Source organism: Motacilla alba, chromosome 3 (genome assembly GCF_015832195.1).
Source record: "Motacilla alba alba isolate MOTALB_02 chromosome 3, Motacilla_alba_V1.0_pri, whole genome shotgun sequence".
Lineage (NCBI taxonomy): Eukaryota > Metazoa > Chordata > Aves > Passeriformes > Motacillidae > Motacilla > Motacilla alba.
This window is the reverse complement of record NC_052018.1, coordinates 71,321,295-71,342,922: the sequence shown is the minus strand read 5'-3', so window position 1 is coordinate 71,342,922 and position 21,628 is coordinate 71,321,295. Positions and strand designations below refer to the sequence as shown.

Genomic DNA, 21,628 nt, shown 5'->3' with positions numbered 1-21,628 from the left:
CAGTAAATATCCAACCTCCCACCAGCATGCTGCCCTCCTTATTTTGCTGGCTTGTGAGATTTTTACTGCTCCAGGTGGCCTCTTCTTCCCTCCTAGATAGCGCAACTCAGCCTCACAGCCAACACAACAGCTAACAAGAACTTTTTTTAACTTGATAAATATATCTGTGTGAAGGCATTGTGTGGCGTGTGTGAATCCAAGCGGGGCCAAGGTGCGAGCTGGGCAGCACGCAGCCCAGGGCTGAGGCAGCTCTGCACCAGGCAGTAGGAACTCTGTCCCTCCCAGCACATAAGCAGGGGGAGCTTTCAGCATATTGGGCATAGCCACGTAAATCCCTCTCAGCTACATGATTTCCCAGCCTCACATTTTAGTTTCCACCCAGTGCTCAGGTGCCTTGTGCTGGGCATACTGGGTTACCTGCAAATGGATGGCTTGGGCACCTGGCCCCATACTCAGCCTGTGCTCTTCTCCTTTATCTGGGCTCTCCTATCTGCTCTGCTATGTTATGGCTTTTCTAAGCCTGACAGAGAAATAAAAGCACCATCTTGCCTCCACCAGAAGAAATGAAGCTGTTTCTGGGCTTTGAGATAGCAAGACATGAGGAATGATCACTTAAGTTGGCTGTCACTGGTGGCAAAGTAAGCAGCTGGAATGGTGGTGACTTTCCTAGGTATTTTAGAGCAGAGCTTGGGAAGCTGGAATGGGAGGATACAAAGTACTGCCCTGCTCCCACCTCTGCTATTCCCGCCTCCTGTGATGGTGTTATGACAGCATACTCAGCTCTCCAAGATCTTCTGTCAGCTCCCTGTAACAGCTTGACCATTTTTATGTTCTCTTGAGTGGTAAGAGCCAGTCTCACCTGGCCTTTTATCCTTGGAAAAGTCAACTTTGCCAGTTCAGCTGGGGAACCAAGAGAAATGGCTTTGGTCAGTCAGACCCAACCAGGTGCCCTGAAGTGCAACATTCCCTGAGTCTGCTCTACCAAGCACAACACAAGGGGTTGACATGTTTTGGTACCTTCACTTATGATCAACACAGACCTGTTTCATTTTATATTGCAGCAGTCTAGGAAAGTGCGGATAGTCAGAGACTGGGCCTCATCTTAAAACTCATTTAATTCAGACCTTTGCACTGGTCAGTCAGCAGTTTTGCATGCAGCCAGGTGATGCTCAGACACCATAGGTGATATGGCCTGCCTATGCAGTTTCATGTGGTTCTAGCCTTGACTGTCATTGCTGTTTCCGCTGATGTTTGGGATGCTTTTTAGAGATGGTGCTTCATTGCCAGTGTGCGTGTAGCTCCATAGGATCAATGGTGAGGAAAGCCTGATTTACAGGCTGCCTTCTAGCAGGTGTTCACATGCGGTCGGCTCAGACCTGACTTTGCACTGAATGTGACTCAGAGCGTGTCCCTTACTGCACTGGGCAGGGTGTAGGCATGTGCATCTGGGCAAAGCAGGTGCAAACCGCTGTGTCCTGGGGTTTCCTGGCCATTCATACATGCAAATGACCCTCCTCAGGCACCAGGGGATGTGTCACTTGGGGTGTTTTACCTCCTTGAAGAATCATGTCTTGGGCTTCCTTTCACTTCCCTGCTTGGGTAAGGGGAGTTTGCTTTAACATGTCAGGTTGAAAACTTCAAGTGGTTTAAGAGTTGCTTCCCATGCAGCTCAGCTGTCACAGCTCCACAGTAGCTGCCTCGAGGGGAAGGGGAGAGTGGGAAGTGAAGCACAGACACCCTACAGCTGTAGGACTCTACCTGTGTGGCTCTGCCTTCAGCTGTTTTTGTAAAACAGTGCAAAGTTTGTGCATTTCAGTATCTGCCCTGTGCACATACTCCTGATTTGTTAAAAGCCTGCCAGTTATTCTCCTTCATCTGTTGCACGCAACTGCCATTTATCCTAATTTGGTGTTTGGAAAGATCTTGTCACTCAAATTACACTAGCAGAAGGTGAAAGTAAGCAAGGAGGAAACAAGGACAACTGCATATATTCCATGTGGGTAGATTACTTGTTCTTTTCCTGTGGAACAACTGTGGATGTTTTTCTTACTTAAAAAAAAAAAAAAAAAAGAAAAAATAAAAAAAGGCAAAAAAACCCCAACCACCAACCAAGCGCCAATCTCTGGCTAATTACAAGCTTCAGCTATACCAGACATACCCAGCTATATGCACGTAGCTGAGTGATGCCCTCCCAGAGCAGGGCACATTCCAGGGATTGGCTTTTTGGGATTAACTGTCTCTTTCATCAGCTTGGCTTGGAGTACTGCTGCTCTTGATCCTGCAATGCAAATCTTCCTGAGAAAGACTCTCAGGCTATTGATTACAAAACACCGCCGTTTTGACAACCACCACAGAGAATCCAACCCTTGGTGTTTTGGGCTGTTGTTACCAGAGATGGGAACTGTGTTATTGATCACAGCCAAATATGAAAATATGCATGCTTTGCACTACACAATATTGAATATCTAGTGAAGCAAGATGAAAATTATAATTTAGGTCACTTGGGGGAAAGGGCTCTGCCAGAATATGGGTGGATGTACTTCATCTAACATCCTATCTAACATTAGCGGCTGAGAGCACCAAGCAGGAGAATTACAACACTTCTGCTTGGGAAACATCATGCGAGAAGCAGAAGGGTGTGGATTTGTCCACACCTCATTTTAGATGTCTAAATGAAGCACTAATGTCAGCAGCAAAGTTGTCCTGGGCACTTCCTCAGAGAGAGACATGGTTAAGATTTTAGGAGGGATAAATTGCTTTCTGCGGGCCCCTCCCTCTTGACCACGGAAGACCACAGAGAACTGCACTGCTCACCTCCTCACTGGCTGCAGTGAGGTAGCAGGGTGGCAGAAGTACTGCCTGAAGGCAAGATACTGGTACTTGTTTGAGGCCTCTCTTGAGGAAGGGAAGAGGGAAATGCTGAATGATTGGCTCAGGATTCCTCTGGCGGGGAGACAGCCACAGCCAGCAGTAGTCAGCATGTACAGCAGATCCTGTTATCTCCTGCCTGGAGGTGTGCTCTGGAGGAAGGTTGTACTGGGACAGTCCCCATGAGATAAGAACCTCCTGTGATGCCAACCCCAGAGCTCTGCTGATTTACAGTAGGATGAAAATAGCTGTCAGAGGTTTCACATTAGTGAAAGGTCAGTCAGACTGGGACATCAGGGCCAACATACAAAGGAGTGGATGAAATAGCTACTTTTCTGTCTATGTGAGGAAGCTCTGCTCTAAAGATAGACTGCTGAACTATTTATTGTGACATTTGTCTGTCCTATCTGTGTAGGAACAGGTTTACCTCTGAATGCTATCACCATTAGAGTAGGTACTGGGCAGTTTTGAGAAGCCTTGGGCCCAGGCCAGGATTGTTCTGTAGTAACAGAAATTTAAAATAGCCCTGTCCCATATTCTCTGCCTTCCACAAGCTTGCTCACAGTGTGTTACCTGTTAATGCTTTCTGTGAAAACTGGCAAGATCCCCTTCTCAAAAGCCAGGGACTCCTGGGTTCCAGTAGAGGTGACATTCACATGAGCTACAACTATGGGCAACTTCTGTGCATGTTCTTGATGCCAGCATGTGCAAAGGAAAAGTCAGTGTTAACCTTCCCAGCAGACCCCGCTTTCCTGGGGTGCAGGGGACACCCTGCAGGTACCCCCTACTTCATCTGGCTGCAGAAAGCCCCTGCCAGCAAGGAGGGAGAGCAGAGGTGGGGTAGCTTCAAGCAGTATTTGGAAAAGTTCCAGTTCTTACAAGGCCAGTAAAATGCTGAATAAAAAAAAGGTGGGTGGTTTAGTAAACCTGGCATGGCCAGCAATGACAAAGTGACAAAGGGCATTTTCCTCGTGGTCAGCCTCAAGGTTGGGAAGGAGGGGCAGGTGCAGCTGCATGTCAGAGCAGGTGGTGAAAGCGTGCATCGCTATGATCACACAGAAAGCCAGTCCCCAAGAGATGATAATGGCTTTGGGGCATCTAAGGTGCTCCAGATGAGTGGGTATAATTGACAGACCTTACAGTCCTATTGCCTGACCCTCACTCTCCTCTGCCCCTTCTTCCAAGAAGGAGGTTTTGAAGTCCAAAAATATGAAAGAGCACTTCTGTGTTGTTCTTTAGCACCTGACTGTCCGCCATAGTTAACATGCTGTTTTTAAAGTAGTCGGGCCCAGAAAAGATAATGTTAAACCTTTCAAAATACACATTTTTTCCCCTATGGGGAAAGGCCCTATGGATCTGTAGCCATAATATGGATGATCAACAGCAGCTGTGTGCCTCCCTTTCCTTCTCCTCTCCCCAGGAGCCTGTGTGCCCCTCTCTTTCAACTGCAGTAGTGTGTGTGTGTTTTGGACAGAGCAGGTGCTGGCTCAGGCAGGTCCCCACAGACACTTGTGCTGCCACAGCCAAGAGCAGGGCACGCTGCAGTGCTGGGGCAGGGGCAGAAGCAGCACACAGGGGGTTGGTAACCTGCCTGCCTCAGAGCCTGCTCGTTTCCTGTCGCCGTGTTGGAGGAAGCACCTGGGCTGGAGAAATGAGCTGTTTAACTGCTGCTGAAGATCATAATGAAGAATGCCTCTGGAACACTAGCAGCTGGAGAAATAGAAGAGGATTTTGTATTTTGAAGACCACTGTTAGAAAAGGGAGTGACCTTCCCTGAGAGCTGGGAGACAGATGTTCAAAGATTGGCCTTTTAAGTCTGTGCAACCAGTGAAACGCCTGCTTGTGTAAGACCAGAGTTGAGGAACACCTTCCTGGGACACCATCAGCAACTGCTGTGAGGACAGGAGCAGGAACAGAGACTGATTTCTTGGAGCACTGGCCTGAGTCACTGCAGGCAGCCATGTAGTAGAAGTTCTTTGGAAACTAGAGATATCATATCAAAAAGCAGCAACATCTGCTGCTGTCTTCCTCTGTGGGTAGCCTTTTTGGTCATGCCTCTGGTAACTAGGAACTTTGCTCTCATTTCAAGACTTGGTCTGCTGATGACCAGCTTGCAGTCAAATATTTTTGAGTCAGATTGTCCTTCAAGTTGAACAGTTTTACTTTTTCCCTCCTGTCCCCCCACACTGTTTATAGTGAGAAATCATAAGCTGTCTCATCCTTTGCTTTTCTGAAGTTCTTCCAATGTCATATAGAACAGGCTGTTTATTCCTGTGATGTTCCTGGATATGTCTTCATAGCACCTGTTCCAGTTTGAGAGCTTTCTGAAAATAGATCTAACTGGAATAGTATACAACATTCCAGATGAAGTTCCTCTAGTGTCTTTTCCACAATGCAATTAGAAAATGTTCTACTGCTTTTCTGTCTGATTTTTACTACACCATTTGACTCTATTTGTATAATTCCATCTCTGAGAGATTTCTGCCCATGATATCCATAACTTTTTACATACCAGCAACACCCTCCAGCTGTCTACTGTTGACAGATTTCATCACAGATCAGTCATGTTTCACAACACCCCTGTTGGGTTTTTTTTTGGGGTTGGTTTTTTTTTTTTTTAATATCTGAACTGTCAGTAAAAACATTGAAAGTCCTAAGACTGGTACTTGTGGAACCCCCCTCATCCCAGCACAGCACCTGTCCAATGCAACTTGTATTCTTCCCTTAAGGCAGTTCCTCACTGCTTTACAGTTTGCTGACTCATCTTCATCTTCTCCAGTTTGCCTTTTAATCACCAAAGTTGTGGCACTCAATCAAATGCTCTGCTGAAGTCCAGTAGTTGAGACAGACTGTGTTACCTCTGTAAAGAGGGATTGAGTTAATCACATCTAAGAAAGGTAATTGCTTAGTTTGACATGATGTAGCTTTAAAAGACTCATCTTGCATCTTATCCTGTTTCCCAGCTACTCATTACATACAATTTGTAGTTATTCATTCTCTAAATTTGTTCTAAAGCTCTTGATATGCAGCTGGTGGATAATCTGGTGAGGACATGCTTTATGCACTTTCTTGTAAATCAGATGCAGGATTATTGTGTAGCAGATTTAATATGCTGTATCTACTTGTGCTTTCATCAACTTTTAACGTGGTCTGTTTTAACTCTTATTAATCAGGTGAGTGCTTGCTCATGAAAGTGTAGGCAGATTCACTGACCTTATTTGGGACTGTCCATACAGGCTTTTTGTGTTTTCGTGCATTTTATGCTTTAGTTCTCAGGTTGTGCACTGTGTGAACGCGTTGTGCCTTCAGGCTCTTGGGAGAATGGGTTGTAAAATTTGTAAAGAGTTGCTTGGCTGACTGTAGAATATAAAATTAGTGTTTGAAAAGGGAGAGCAAAACAGCCAGGGTAAATGCAGTTTCTCCTTGGAGTCACTCAAGTTTTTTGACAGCTGCAGTGTTGCAGGAGCAACTCAATGTCATGGGAACACGGGAATTTGTTTTCATCAGAGAGTTGCTTTCCCTGCCAAGCTGGCAGCAGCTATAGATGAAGCCTTAACAGGGAAACACTTTCATACTGCCTGTGCTAGGAGGGAAGTTCTCCATGAATGACTAAGTGACAGAATAGTGACCTTCACCTTCTGCTCTTCTTCCATCTTCTCACTGCCCTTGTTGTGTTTTGAGGTTTTTTTTTTAATTTATTTTTTATTTTCTGCTTACCAAGATTCTGGATGGCAGTGAACACAGGGATGCCTACAGATTTGCACATTGCAAGGGCAGAATTCAAAAGGTGAGAAAAACAGGTATTGTGTAATGCTCTGTCCTCCAGCTCAAACAAAGCTAAGGTTTCCTTCAGACCTCAAGCTGTTTCCTACAACCATTCTGAGGATCATCCCCACAGCCGGCTCTGAGGTGTGGGATATTCTGGAAGAAGTTAGTTTTTAGCTTTGATCCTGAATCAAGCCTCTGTCATTTATGGGCCAAACGTCTCTATGAGTTAGGTGGTCCACGTGTTTTGTTCACCACAGGGAAGGGAGAGAGATTCCTTGAGGTTAAGCATGTAACTTAACAACCCTAGAGGGACACAGCCCAAGATAAGAGTTAGAGGGGACTCTGATGGCCAGCCCAGTGATAGTGTTTGTTTTTGCAAGTGTTGGAGGGTGTGTTCCCCAGACATGTGAAAAAACAGCAAAGAAAATACCTGTTTGCAAGGGTGAAAAGGAGGTCAGTGAGATGAGCATTACAATTATTTGCTTGTACGGGCCTCCTCAATGTTCTCTCTATAGAGTAGGATGTAGGCACTAATAAGCTGGAAAAAGATAGCCACAACTCTGTGGATTTGGAAATACACTGAAACACTCTCTGCTTTTTAAATTCTATTTCAAAATTCTTGCAAACAGACTAAAATTTAATGTTTTGAAGTGTGCTGTCTGCTTGTACTCGAGATATTGCTGTCATATATCTGGTTTAATCCACTTCTGATGCTGCCAGGTACATAAGGCAGATGTCTGTCATCACTGACCAGTTTTGTCCCAGACCAGTCCCCGGAAGATGTTCAAGCTGCTGACTTGCCATGTTGCTGCTTTAGTCATTACTGGGTTTCCTCCTGTTCGTCAAGGTCACCGTCTCTTCTTTCCTCTTCGTGTTGAAACAGGGCTTGTTGAAGGACCTGGTTATCAGGCACTCTCAAAACATGGCCAAGGTCAGTCTGTTTTCTCCACTGTACTGTTTGTACAGCTGTGGGTAATCACACAGGCTCTGAAATCTCAGCATTCCTTTGGCTCTCTGGCTGCTTTATGATCACTGTCCCCCTGCAGGCATCCGCGTTGAAGCACTTTGATTTCTGGGGAATAGACATGTCCTTCCAAGACTTCAGCTTGTACAGGTGTATGTGTAATGTATATTTAATAAGAGTGGCTCAAAAGGGCTTACAGGGAAGCTTAGCATTGATACTGATGACTTCCATATGGGATGTATTCTTGTCATGGGAACAAAGGAAGTATTTCACCCGTTTTGATATCATATTCTTGGACCAGTGAGTAGAGATATGCATGTCATCTATAGGTATCCTCATAAGACCTGTGCTCCAAGCTTACCCTAATTTGTTCATTACCCTTACATAGCCTGTGATAAACTTAGAAACCACTAATAGAGGTATTTAAAAGTCATTGGGATTAATGTTTCAGTTATTACAGTTTTCTAAACAAGTATTGATTCTCTGGGATTTGTTGGAATAGGTGGATTTTCCTGGAGGACAGAAAATAAAAACTTCATGCTGACTTTTTAAAGGTGATTTTAAAATATAAATGCATAGAGAACCTTTCTTGATTTGCACTCTGGGGCCTTCACACTGTGACAGAACTATAAAATGTTCAGTCTGTAATGAGCACAGTTTTAACATGATTTCAGTTTTCCAGGTCAGAGCTGATCATACAGCACAGCACTCGGGAATAGCTGAGCCTGAATTTTGGAGACACCTGCAGAAGTAACAGCCTGTGACCAAGTCACAGCTTTGGCATATGTATGAAGGTTTCTGTGAGGAGGTTTTCAGCCCTCAGTCTCTTCAAGGTCATCACCCATGCCACAAAATGACGTTGTTAGACTACCACCTCTTCTCCAGCTTATTTCAAATAGACAAAGGTCTGTAACACAAGTGTGCTTCCTCTACTCATCTTGAATTCTTTGTTTTGATGCAGCTGTGTCAAAACCTTCCCCTGAGACCAAGCATAAAAATTCTGGTTTCTGTGCCTGGACCAACACAGATTTACCTTTCTGCAGAGTATAAGAAGACTCACAAGCCCCCTGTGGCACAGGGGCAGCAGGGAAAGCCTATTATTATGATGCCAAAACATTATTCCAGAGTACCTGAGCATAAAAAGGCAGAATTAACTCTGTGTTAGCATTTAAACAACCAGGTGAAACCTGTCAGTACTGGTCACTGTGACCCACTTGAGCAGAAGAAACTTAGATGAAAGCAGACACGAGGTGTGGGAAGGTAAAAAGCTATGTAGGAAAGTAGATGGAAAACCACCAACACACTCTGAAGCAAAGGCTTCTCAAACACAAGCCTGTAACTGGCACTCCCTGTTCTTGACCCCTCATAATATGGCTAGCTTAACCAATGCCAGTCCAAAAGGCAAATGGCCATTCTCTGTGACCAAACTGGTCATGTATCAGTCTTCTTCCCTTCCTCATCAGGTCTGGAAAGTCCCATGCACCAGACATAATTCTTGTCCCCGTTCCCTATCAGCCTCAAGGTTCCTGGGCCCTGGGCTCCTTTCCTTACCAGCCTTGAAGGTCCCAGGCACCCAGACTGTGATGACACCATCACAAAACAGGGAGGTGTGGCAAAACATGGAGCACTGTCCATAAAATCAAGCTGTTTTGAGACCACAGTGGGACTTGGACCACAGCTGCCACTGGACAGCAGAACCCATGATCTCCCAGTGGTCAGGGATACTTCCACCATCATCTGCTTCCCCCAAGTTCTGAGTGATTCATATTTTTCCACATGTTTTTTGTTCTATATTGTGATTATTATATTGATACCACAAGCCAAGTATTAAGATTTGACCCATTCTGCAGAGCATCCAGGTGATTAGGAACTTTAAGCCAACCTGTGATACAAATTTTGAGCTAAGCAACCTAGAAAATTATGATGTGCTGATTCTAATTATAAAAATCATGTTCTATTCTGGTCACAGAATTGTATGCTATGCCAATCATAAAATTCTGTTCAAAAAATAAAGCTTTAATTATAATTACAACTTTATGTCATCATCTTTCCACCCCACAGTGTTGGGTGACAAAACAGCTTTCATGTACAATCTTTTCTGGCCCAACTGGGAATAAAGCACTTAGAAGAAGCTGCATACAAATACCTGGTGCAGATGTAGCTATTTTTTCAGCAAGGGAAAAGATTTATTCTGGTGTAAGTATATCAAATAGCTCATTCTCCAGTGTAATAAAAAGCAACAGATGTCTCTTCAGCTCTGCATTGTGGATGGGGTCTACTAAGTGGAGTGGCCAACCACAGAAAAAAACAGTCTGATGAAGTCACAGAGGGTCCCTAAGACCAGCAGTACCAAAAGAGCCTATGCTCGGGGGCACTTAAGCTCCATTTCCCCCTGTAATCACCACAGACTCTCCACATGCACCAGCTGTTAATGTTAGTGTTCCAAAAGCCGGAGGGTTTTGTACTGGAACATGCAGGAGGTGTTTAGTTTGTTTCTTTATCCTGCAGAACAAGGGGAGCTTCTTGTTGGGGTTTTGAGTCTGTTGCTGGGAGTGGTTAATGTGAGGTGTGCAGGATAGCTTATGCAGGGAAGGTTCCCCTAACCTGTCATTTCTTGTGTGGGTGTGTTTTGCCCTGAAGCAACCTTAACTGCTTTTTAACAGAACTTTTTGGTGGGAATTGTTAGGAAAGCATTTCTCTAACTACCTAAGCCTTGCTGTGTTTTTTTGGCCCTACCTAAACCGCAGCATAAAATATTCTGTACATTGGGAATTCTCAAGACTTGATAGTCATCTCAATGGCACCCAATTTAAAGGTAATTATTCCTGATTTACATAGGTGTGAATAAGGGCTTTCCATATATAATATAATATAATATATTGCCTCTCTCAGATGTAGACACAAAGGCCATTCTCAGATTCCTTCTCATACAGAGTTAAGTGCAGATGAATCAGATTAACTCCTTTGCCAAGAGCCATTACTTCCAAGCTGCAGCATTGGAGAGAACCAAGAGGATGAAGGAGAATATGTATTTGGCACTGCAGTGCAGGGGCAGCAGGGGGTCCTGAGGGCTGTAGGAACTGAAAAGCCTCTGAGATTCTTTAAGGTTCATATGGTTCAGATGAGAGACCTAGGCATGCATACCAAAAACAAACAAACAAAACTCCAAGCAAATTCTGCTGCTATGTAATTGGATTTACCTTTTCTGATGAGAGCGATACCCTCAGGTTCCCTCACTTTTCTGACTCCCAAAGCTGAAGGAAACGTTTTAGGTTTTCTTTGTTTGCAGCTCTTACTCCACCAGCATCTTTTCCAAAACTACAACACATTATAACTTTAGCTCTTACATTTTCTCTGTCCTGCCTCCATGCTGTGGCAGAAAAGCCCAGCATTTAACAATCAAGCCAATCCGGAGCAGCTAGAAATACAAAGGATCGTATCATTTCAGTTAGACTTTGCAAAGGGCTCAGACACAGAGCAGGGCATGGGAGAGATGAAGGAGAAAGGTTGATTTCTGCATTTCACTTCTACTGCATTAAGGGTGTTGGTGTTGATGCAAAATAAAGATATTCTCACCTTGAATTCCTCCAAAGCAATTCTTTCATGTGGTTGCCTCAGTAGAATGAAATCTTTATGAAATAGCCAGCACACCCACCCAGACATAAGCCAGGCACTAACTGTTCATGTTTAGAAACAAACTTTCCCCATGGGTACATTATTCACAGCCGGTCACTTGCCAGTTTTCCCTTGGAAGATATAAACTAAACATTAGGAGTAAAGACGATGCATAGTTTGGGCTCTTTTTTTTTTTTCCAGATGGATGTTGAAGGGAATCTGAGTGTTCTCTCTGTCCTTTTTTCCCCTCACTTGTTTACAAGTCAGCTAAATCGATGGTGCATTCCTGAAGTCTTCCTGCTGATCCACTCAAAGGCTGCACCATGGTGTATTAACACTTGCATCCTAAAATCTCAAATTCTACCAGCAGAAAAATATTCACAGCTTTCAAACCTTCTTCCAGAAAATTAGGAAATCATCCTCCTGATCCATCCTGCCACTGCTGTGGGCATCTCTGTTGCCTGAGAAACATAACAGGTTGTTGTTATAACAGCTAGAGACCAGCTGATCTCCTCCTTCCTTTCGTCAACCAGCTGCAAAACTCCTCGGTCATGGAACAGTCTCAAATTGAACATCTGACCCCAGTTTATGCAATTCCCCTGTGACCGTTTCATAAGCTTTTTGTCACTTCACTTCACTCAATTGTTTGTGGAAAGCTTTCACAGTTAACCTGGCTAATGGGAACGTTTCGGTGTGACAGCTTGCCCCGTGGCTAAGCCCTCCATCTCCAAGGCAACCTCACAATCTTGCTCTAAGAGTACTGCGCCATGTCATGAGATAAAACGAAACCCAAAAGGATATGCCGGGATAATTCCAGCTGTAACTATCCAAAGTGCTATTCTGCTTTAGCAGAAACTTTAGGAGACATTCTCAGGCGGGTTATTTAAACATGGGAAGGCACCTCAAAGATAGCATGTGTCTCTAAAGATATACAAGCCATACAGGGGCATTAAGAGCTACACCGTGAACTCTGCCAAAGATCCCAGGGATCTTAAAGTTTCCACAGAGATCCATCAAATGATTGAGGGCAGAAAGAAATGGTAATTTCGTATGTCTGACAAATCACCTGGGTCCTACCTCTGTGCAGCTCCATTACTTGAAGCTGCAGGTGTTGAAGCAGCCTCACTAGTGTGGTTCTTGAACTGGACCCACCACACTCCTCTGTCTGCCCTTCACAGAGTTCAGCTGAGTCAGTATTAAACTTGGGCTTTTACAGGAAAGGAAGGATTCCTTTCCTGCTCCCTTGAGTGCCATGTCGAGGTTGTCTCTGCTGACAGTACTGCAGAGGAGAAGCCTCACTGAAAGACATTGTGAAGGAGTGTTGCTGAAGCAGATCATTGCTCAAAGCAGCAGACTTCAGGGATAAAATGAATAGAGAAGTTCCAACCCCCTACAGTGGTTGTTTTCAGTTGGTTTCCCCACTCAGAAAGGCACAGATCCCGTCTGGTCTATGCACTCGTGCACTGTCCTTACAGCCCTGAGTCTTGGGAAACTTTTCTTTCCCATGTGAAAGCTGAGTTACCAACCTTGTCTTAGGAATCTGGAGCACAGTCGTGTGCAACCCATATATGACATCTTAGTGTGACCTTAAGTCTCTGAGAAAACCTTGTTGGTTTGTTGTTAGCTTGTTTGGGTCTTGGGATTTAGGGTTTTGTTCTACTCTAAATCCTCACAACTCCTTTTCTTCTACCAATTCCTCCTACAAAATGTTGCTATTCCACCTTCACACTTGTGGAGGTGCAGGTGCCATTCTCTTCAGGCATAAAGAACACAAAAACTGTAAGGGGAAGGGAAAAGGTTTAAATATTACCTAGAAGAAAATGAAAAATACTGCAACTAACTTGTTACCAAAGTAGTTTAACATTGCCACATTTAAGTGGATTGCTTCAGAAGAAAAACCCCAAACACTTCTTTTTCACAACAGCATCCTGTTGAAGTCAAACAAGTTGAGTATCTCAGCGCACGTGCAAAGTGTCACTAAATCCAACAAATTCAGCTGAAGACCTGACCTTCACTCCCTACAACGGGCTGAAAATTCTCCGCTGCTGGGAAGCATTCAAAAGCAGGCACTCTTTCCACTCTCCTGCGACATCGATGTAACCAAAACAACTCTGCTTTTTGTCCAAAGAGCTGCCAAGAACAGGGAAATAGCACAGTTAAAAAAAAAAAAAAGGTATGTGTTTCCAAAAGCAGTTTTGTACATCTTCTGAAACAAAAGGCTGCGCCTGAATGTGTGCAGCGATAACACCGGCACAAATCATTTCATGTCCTGATTTTGCCCCATAGAAAGCAGAAATCTCCTGTGCAGCTGGTAGGGCAGCAATCAAGCTGTTGCACAACTCAATATGCAGATCAGGCCTGAGGAAGTTCTGCCGGGATCCTCTTTGTCCTCTGTTTTTCAAGTGTGATTGAAATCTGTTTTCTCAGATTAGGAAATTGGAGAGAGGTTTTGTGTTACATTTCTGAATAATTTTGAACACTGCATGACAGTCACGTGTTCTCAACAGTTGAAAACACCAGGTTTGAGCAACTCCTGCTTGGCTGCCTGGAGACTTTAAAGCTCACTGTCCAAGTTTTACTCCTCTGCTATCTGAGTGAGGTGATTTACTGTCCTGAATCTGTTGACGGATTCACCTGATATTCAAGTTTGTCAAAAGCTGTCTTTGTTTATTTGTTAAACGCAAAAGACCTGATACTGGGCTGATGTCCCTGCTCTTCCAGAACTCCCACAGGCTGGGCTCTGCTAACTTTCCACTCTGAAGCATTTGCATTTCACAGCTGGGCTTATCTGATTTCTAGTAAGGTGCAAGTTCCACCCAAAAATTTTTCCTTACTCAGGATGTTTATAATCACTCCTGGAGGCTCTTTCCCTCTGTCAAATCAGATCGACCAGTTGACCAACAGATTAAAAAATTATTAAGGGTGGGGAGGAAGGACAGGCACACACGCACACCCACACACAAAGGCTGCAAGCACTCCGCCTTTGTGCTCATATGAGCTTTGTTTCCTTGGGAATCCAGCTACTAAAACAGGCAACAGCTGTGACAAGAAATGAGATCTAGCAGCAGAGCAGCAAGACTGATGATTTGCAAACCTTTTGATCTGGGGATTTGCAAGATCCATCCCTATTTTAAACATGTTGGAGAAATCCATCAGGATGCATGTGTAGGGAAGTATGAATCTAGTGGGCAAGCAGACTTTTTGTAGCTTACCATCATAAGAAGTGGAGCATCATCAAGTGCCCTCTGCGCTGGGAAATATTTACAGCGTGCATCCATTTCCTTTGTGCTCAGTCCTGCAGGGTGTCCTGAGAACACTCACACTAAGTCTCCAGTAGAGGAAACATAATTTTTAACAACCCTGACTGAACGTAGGATGCAAATAACCTAAGTTTGGGAATTTGCCTCCTCTGTACCAGCAGCTACATCTGCTGCTTCTCAGATTTCTTTTGCTGGTATCAGGTGGCTTCACTATCAGATCTTTTCGGTGTCCAGTTGGTGTCTCCAGTTTCCAGACCCTGTCTCAGTGTCAGTTTGCCATTGTCCCTGGCCTCCTTCCCCTGGCACACCACTGGATGGGCACTAAGGAGAGTAACGCGGCCCCTGGTGCTGTGCTGGGGGTTGCTCCCAGCCACCTTGCCTGGAAGGAGAGCACCTGGATCGTGGCGTGCCGGGGAGGAAGGGGGCACTAAGGAGACAGGAGTGCACAGGCAGTAAGCAGAGGATGCAGTCTCAAGCTGTGCCAGGGAAGTTTAGGTTGGAAGTGAGGAGGAATTTCTTCACAGAAAGAATGTCACAGTAGGACATTGGGATGGGCTGCCCGGGAAGGTGGTGGAGTCACCATCCCTAGAAGTGCTGTAGTGTTTTACGTGTCCCTAGACGTGGCACTCTGTGCCATGGTCTGGTTGACATGGTGGTGTTCAGCCATAGGTTGGCCTCGACGATGCCAGAGGTCTTTTTTAACCCAACTGACTCTGTGATTCTCTGCAAGCACCGTAGTCCTGATATGCCGGGGAAGAGAGGGGCAGGAAGGAGTCAGTCGGGAGCTGAGGGGAAGGCGACATGTGCGGGTCTGGGCTGAGGAATGGCGCTGGATTTCTGCGGGTCCAAGCCGAGGACCACTGTTGCCCCGGTGGCGGGACACGCCGGCCACCAGCGGGACATCGGGCACGCAACCCCGGAGCTCCCAACCTTCACCCCGACCACACCACCGCCCGGCCCGGCACTACATGTCCCGTCATGCCGCGGGCGCTGAGGCCCCACGACGCGGTCGCATACTAGCTGCCCACGGAGTCGCCTTCTCGGAGGCACGGCCCGACCTCGGCGCTGCCCCGATTTCGCGGGCAGCAACGTCCGAATCACGCTCCGCGCCGCCACTGCTCCACACCGCGCCTTCCGCGCCGCGGGCGGCGGGCCGGGATCCTGCCGCCTGTGTGGCGTTTCGCCGTCAGGCACCCTCCGTGGCGCCCCTCCATGGCACCGGCAGGGCGGGGGCGGTGGGCGGCGCGGCGGGGTCCTGGCGGCGCGGGGCGGCTGCGGGTTGCCGGGGGGACGCGGCGCGGCGGCGGCTCCGTGATGAGCGGCAAGGAAGGTGATGTCCCCTGCCCTTCCCTTCCCACCCCACCCCACCCTCAGGAGACCGAGGCGTGAGGAGCTGGAGCCGGCGGAAGCAGGGGCAGGCCCCGCGGCTCGAAGGGGACGGGGGTGCGGGGCCTCTGCCGTGCTTAGTGGTGCCCTTCGACTGTGCCGTGAAACTCGCCCTGCGAGAGGCCGCCCCTTCACGGCTGTCACTGACCTTTCCTTCGTGGGTGCCCCGCCTTCCCGCTGGGGCCGTGCGGGCGCGCCAGAGAACGTGTCTGTATGGGCATCCCCGGGGGGTGGAAAAGCAGATGCCTCAGAGGGATGCTGAGTGCGTGAGGCCTGTAAAGCACTTGTGCTAACTGTTCAGTATAGTGCGTGTGAGTGTGTGCGTATATATATATATGTATAAAATATTATGTATATAGCATAATATATATGGGAAATATATATTTTTCACAGTTTGCTCTGCCGCCTGTGTGTTGGTTTAGCCCTGGCAGTCACAGAATCAGAGTCCCAGAACGGGTCAGGTTGAAAAGGACCACACGGGGTCATCTGGTCCAACCTCCCCGCTCAGGCAGGGTCATCCTATAGCACCTGACACAGGGTTGTGTCCAGATGGTTCTTGAACATCTCCAGTGAGTGGGACTCCACAGCCTCTCAGGACAATCTGCTCCAGTGCTCAGTCACCTGCACAGTGAAGCTCTCCCTCAGTCAGGAAGAATGGAACTTCCTGTGCATTGGTTTGTGCCTGTTGCCTCTTGTTCTATTGCCTGGCACCACCGAGAATCACACAGACCTCCCTTCAGCACTCTTTCAGGGGGTGCATTTAATGTTTTCAACTGCTATAGGAAAAAAAACAAACCCTGAACTCATGTCCAACAGAAAAGAAAAAAATATTTTCAGTTTCCTCATTAAGAAAGCAGCTACGCCCACTTCTTGTTTTGGTTTGGGATAATAAACAATTAAGCGGAAACATTTTAAAATCCAGTGTTCCTTGGTTCCTCTTTTAAGGAAATTGAGAGAACTCCACATATCCAAAAGGTATGCCTGTATTCAAGTTGCCAGATTTTTGGCTCTGTTAGGAACAGTGTCCAGCTGTTACCAAAAGGAGGGAGAGAGAGGAATGGCTGACACATGGATGACACAATGAGTTCAAGGTGAAGGAAGGATACAAGTAAGAAACAATAGAAGGTGTAAATCTGGAGTAAAACATAGTCCAAAAGAGATGAGTTCTGGGGGTGGGTCTGAGAAGGAGGGTTAAGGAAGAGGGGCATGAAGCAGTAGAAGTGAGCAGCTACATTCAGAGAAGAAACTGGTTAATGGGCAGAGTAAGGGCCTAAGAAGCTACACTGCAGGAGCTGAAGCTATATACCTGAATAGGGGTAGTCTGCTTAAATTGTGCCTTCTTTGCTTTAGAGAATCCCCATGACATAAATCACAGATTTCCGTGCAACCATTTGCTTACAGCAAGAAAACATAAAAGGGTGTGAAGACCCAAACACCTTACAAAAAAAAGGCTTAGGTTCCTGCCATGCTTATCCATTGAAATGGATTTTTTTTTCTAATTTTCACTAGCAATGTGGTAGAAGTAACATGATAATGTGAAGCTGGTGTCAGTTGATAATAAGGTTCATCCAGTTACCTTATTCTGTCCTGTAGAATATGATTGCTATCAGGGATGCTCTGAAGACAGCATTCTGGTGCTCCTTATGCTCTGGCAAAACTATTTTTAATTTTTTTTTTTTTTGTGTCTACTATTTAATAGGATCAGGTGGGTTCAGAAAACGAAAACACGATCATTTTCCACATGGTCAAAGAAGAGAAGAAAAGGAGAATGTTAATCCACCTTCAGCTTTGATGACGTCTTTTAAATGTAAGTAAGCAGTTGGAAAACCAGATCTTAAAAATGTGGTGTAGAAATTGCTAGGAAATTATTAGTGAAATAAACCAGGTCTCTTCAAGGGAGAAACTTGAAACTAATGGCACTCATACTCCATACCTTTAGAGCTTAGTGTTCTGCATTTTGTGCAGTGAAGTCCTGGGAGTGGGATTTTGCATAGCTCTGCCTGGTTCATGACTTGCTCCTGTTTCCATCCCACCTGCTGTTTCCCCTGCCCTCCTCACTTGTGCTGAACCTGATGCTGAGCAAATTGCACAAGTGTTCAGCCAGGCAAAAGGTGACCAGGTCCTTGGGTGACAGAAAACTGTAGGATCTGCAGAGGTGTAATACAAAATCTGAGCTACAGGGGCAACAGGAGGAGATGGTGACCTTCAGGAAACTGAGGAGGCTCTGACTTTGGCTGTGATTCACAAATGACTAAGGTACTGAAATGTAAATCTGGATGCATTGTTTCAGGAGTTGGTAGTTGTTTATACCTGCGCTTTTAAAAGAAAATACTTAAACTAATATAGACCTTATTGTAGTCACTTTATTCACTTGGAATGCCTTTTAAATATTAACATATATTTGATGTTCTTTAAAAAGGCAGGTTGTAAATTTCGCTTCAGCCAAATTGTTTTAATAGGATTTTTCACCAAACCGGATTTAAACTCCAGTAAATTTAAATTTCTCATTAGACACCCCTGAAGTAAGTAAAGCTGACCTTCAGAAATGAGAAGCCTTGACTGAAGAAGGAAGGAGATTTGAGATGGGAAACAGATTCATTCTTGTTGTAAAATTTTCCCTGTGCCACATATTTTTTATGAAGCTAAGAAGGCTAAAATATGAGCTGGCTGGCTGCTTTAGATGGTTAATGTGTACTTCAATGTCATATAACTTCCTGGCTTTTTTAAAAATGGGTGTTTATATTTTTCTGTGTAAATCAGCTTGGCAGATGATTAACCATGACCCCTGAACTTTGCCTAGAGAAGCTGTGGCTGCCCCATCTCTGGAAGTGTTCAAGGCTGGGTTGGAGGGGGCTTTGAGCAACCTGATCTAGTGGAAAGTGTCCTTTTGGACTAGGTGATCTTTAAGGCTTCTTTCAACCAAACCACTCTATCATTTATATTGAGTACTGTATATACACTTGCTCTTGAATTCAGTAGAGCAACTGTACCTTCCACTTTAATTTTCCACTGTTGTGAATAGCAGTTTGTCATAAAGTTGCTACTACTTCCTCTTCAAAACAGTTGTTCCCTCCCTTGTCATGAGATCCATTCATTTGTGTTTGGTTAATTTCAGAAAGCATTTAAGGGACATGGTTTCTTCAAAGTTTTTTCAAAGATCCACTCTTTGTAAACATTCATAATGTTTGACTGTCAAAACCAGATACACTTCCTCTCTTCTCTGTATTTGTTGTAGTTAGAGAGAACTAATATCAGCAAGTGAGAAATCTCATTTTAAGTAATTGATCTCACTTTTCTTTAGTACTTCTAGTCCTTAGGGATATTAAAAAACTCAACTTTTGGCCTAGCTGGGATGTGAAATGCAACCTTTCTTATAACTAAATGTTGCATTTTGAACAGTATATGTGCCTTAGCCAGATGCTTTTTATTTGATTGGTTTAGGCAGTGGTGAATCTTATTAACAAATGATCGTAGAGTTTTATTTTTTGATTTGTCTTGCTGAATTGGGGTAAAATTTTCAGTCCCTTTCCAGAACAGCAGTATTGTGGAATAGATTTTATTAGCAAAACCAAATATTTTACCTTAAAAATTGTTTACGCTGCTTTAAGGCATCATCAGGATTGATATCTACTTAAACCTGACTTATTAAACAAAAGTAGCCTTAAGGATGAATCTTGCAGCTCTGGCAGGTGACAGGCAGTGATGGTGTCTACAGCCGTGCCCCACGCAGGGACAGCCCACCTCGGGGAGAGGTGCCCAGGGGCAAGGCTGGTGGGGTCTGTAAGGAGTTAGTGCAGCACAGGTGCTTTTCTTCTCCCCTGCGCTGTGTTCATGCTACAATTGAGTTTTGCTGTAACCATTGACTCTGCAGCATTCCAGCTGGAGCTTGACACCAGGCACGATAAATATGAGCGGCTCGTGAAGCTCAGTCGGGATATAACGATTGAAAGCAAAAGAACGATATTTCTGCTCCACAGGTTCACAAGGTGAGTTACTCTGAGAGTGAAAATGTTCCCAGAAACCTACAGACTGCCTTGCAGTGTTGTCTGTGAGTAACGGCTGCAGTGTTCTGTTGAGAAGAATTTAATTAACTTCCCATAAACATCCTTTAAGGTGGATGTGAGCTAATGAATGCATACTCCAGTTAGAGAATTAAAAGATGCTGGTTCAGGTTTCTGAGTTGGTTTTATTGGTTTATTAAACCAGTGTAAAGCAGTAGAGTGAGCAGCAGATGAGAGCCTTCCAGTTTTCAGCAAGCTGTGAGAGAGGAGTTATGCGCCCTTTCTTCAGGTTACTTGCCCAGGCAGTTCCATCACCATTTTAGTTGTTGCACCCTCACCCGAGGTCATCAATGCAAATAGGAGGTGACCTGGGGTCTGTTTATGTGAACACTACAGCTGGATAGGCTTCTGTCTGAAGTTGTGCGCTTCCATATGTTTTGTCTTCTCATGAGCCTTTAAGCAATCTTTGGAAGCCAGAGACAAACTAGAAGAGCAACAGGAAAATTTGAAGCTTTGCATAGCCTGCTGCATAAAGCATTTGCTGTACGTGACAAACACTGGTCTTGCGTGTTATAACAGCTCTCCCTGTTACTTTTCTTTGTAATTTCATTTATCTTAATTTGCATTTTGTTACCTATCAATATATTTATGTTGAAGTAGTAACTATTTATAGTTGCAGTTATAAATGGAGAAAATGCAGTTGCATGCTCTTTAACTTGGTTTTCTTCTGCAAAGAGGTACTGTGATAGTTCCAGTAACCTCTACAGCCTTGACTGTAAATAACTACTCCCACTGCAGGGGCTAAGTAGTTGGGAACTTGTGGAGGAAAGAACAACAAAGAACTCCTCATTACTCTGAATTTAGATTCCTGTTTTATAAGGCATTCCTGGTTTTGTGAAAGTGGAAGTTTTCCATGCTGTATTTAGTATTTCCTTCTTCATTGCTTTTTGCAATTATTGTGACTTTAATTTCAGTAAATTTTACTGTTTGCTTTTAAATGTTTTCTTGAGACCAATTAATCAGTAGTTCCTTAAAGAGACTGTAAACTAATGTATCATGTGGTTTATTTGGGCTCAAGGGAGGAGAAAGTTTAAAGGAAATTAGATAAACTAAACTTGAAATGCCAAGTATATGTTGTGGTTGTGAATCACTTATTTCAGCTGTTCCTGAAGAGCACAGTCCGTAACTACTTCCTTAAAAAAAAAAAAATCACATGTAGAAGTGCATAATGTATTGTATTTTGCAATACTGTCAAGTATTGCAAAATATTATTTTTTTTAAAGAAGTTGAAGGACTTCCGTAAATACTGCTGGTTTTCTGGAATATTTTTTGAAGCCTTTGTATGTGTTTCTCCTTTTTCCTACTTAAACAATAATCATGACTGTAGTTGGGAATAAGCATCATGCTGCCTGAACCCTGACTGGTTGATTATTTTCTTGGTAAGAATCTACAGATTTTCAGAATCTGTAATAGGTATCTGTGAAAGTTAAACTGTTTCTCCTTCTAGTATCAGTTTTGCTTTTTGTTGAAGCCAGTAAAAATGTATTGATTAGTAAAAGAAAAAGTGTAATGTTTTTTAACTGTTTGTTCATGCTGGAAACTGCTCTTTCTGTTTTATGATTGCAGTGCTCCCAATGGGGAAGAAATACTAAGTGAATCTGAAGTCAAGCTAGATGCCGTCCGACAGAAGATCAAGCAGGTTGCACAAGAACTGATTGGAGAAGACATGTATCAGTTCCACAGAGCTATATCTCCAGGTACATAAT

The 21,628-nt window shown here is 44.5% G+C and overlaps 1 protein-coding gene across 2 annotated transcripts in view; it reads left to right on the top strand.

The window, feature by feature from the left end:
- Positions 1 to 21,628, top strand: part of TSNAX (translin associated factor X) — a 47,269-nt gene that overhangs the window by 8,756 nt on the left and 16,885 nt on the right. The window contains exons 1-4 of one of the 2 annotated variants that reach the window (XM_038133657.1): positions 15,691 to 15,805; positions 17,561 to 17,668; positions 19,733 to 19,847; positions 21,489 to 21,619. In XM_038133657.1, the coding sequence (XP_037989585.1) occupies positions 15,790 to 15,805; positions 17,561 to 17,668; positions 19,733 to 19,847; positions 21,489 to 21,619 (370 nt within the window). In that variant the 5' untranslated portion in view covers positions 15,691 to 15,789. Of the gene's footprint in view, positions 1 to 15,690; positions 15,806 to 17,560; positions 17,669 to 19,732; positions 19,848 to 21,488; positions 21,620 to 21,628 lie in introns of those variants that run through there. The other variant, XM_038133659.1, reaches the window with a different exon arrangement.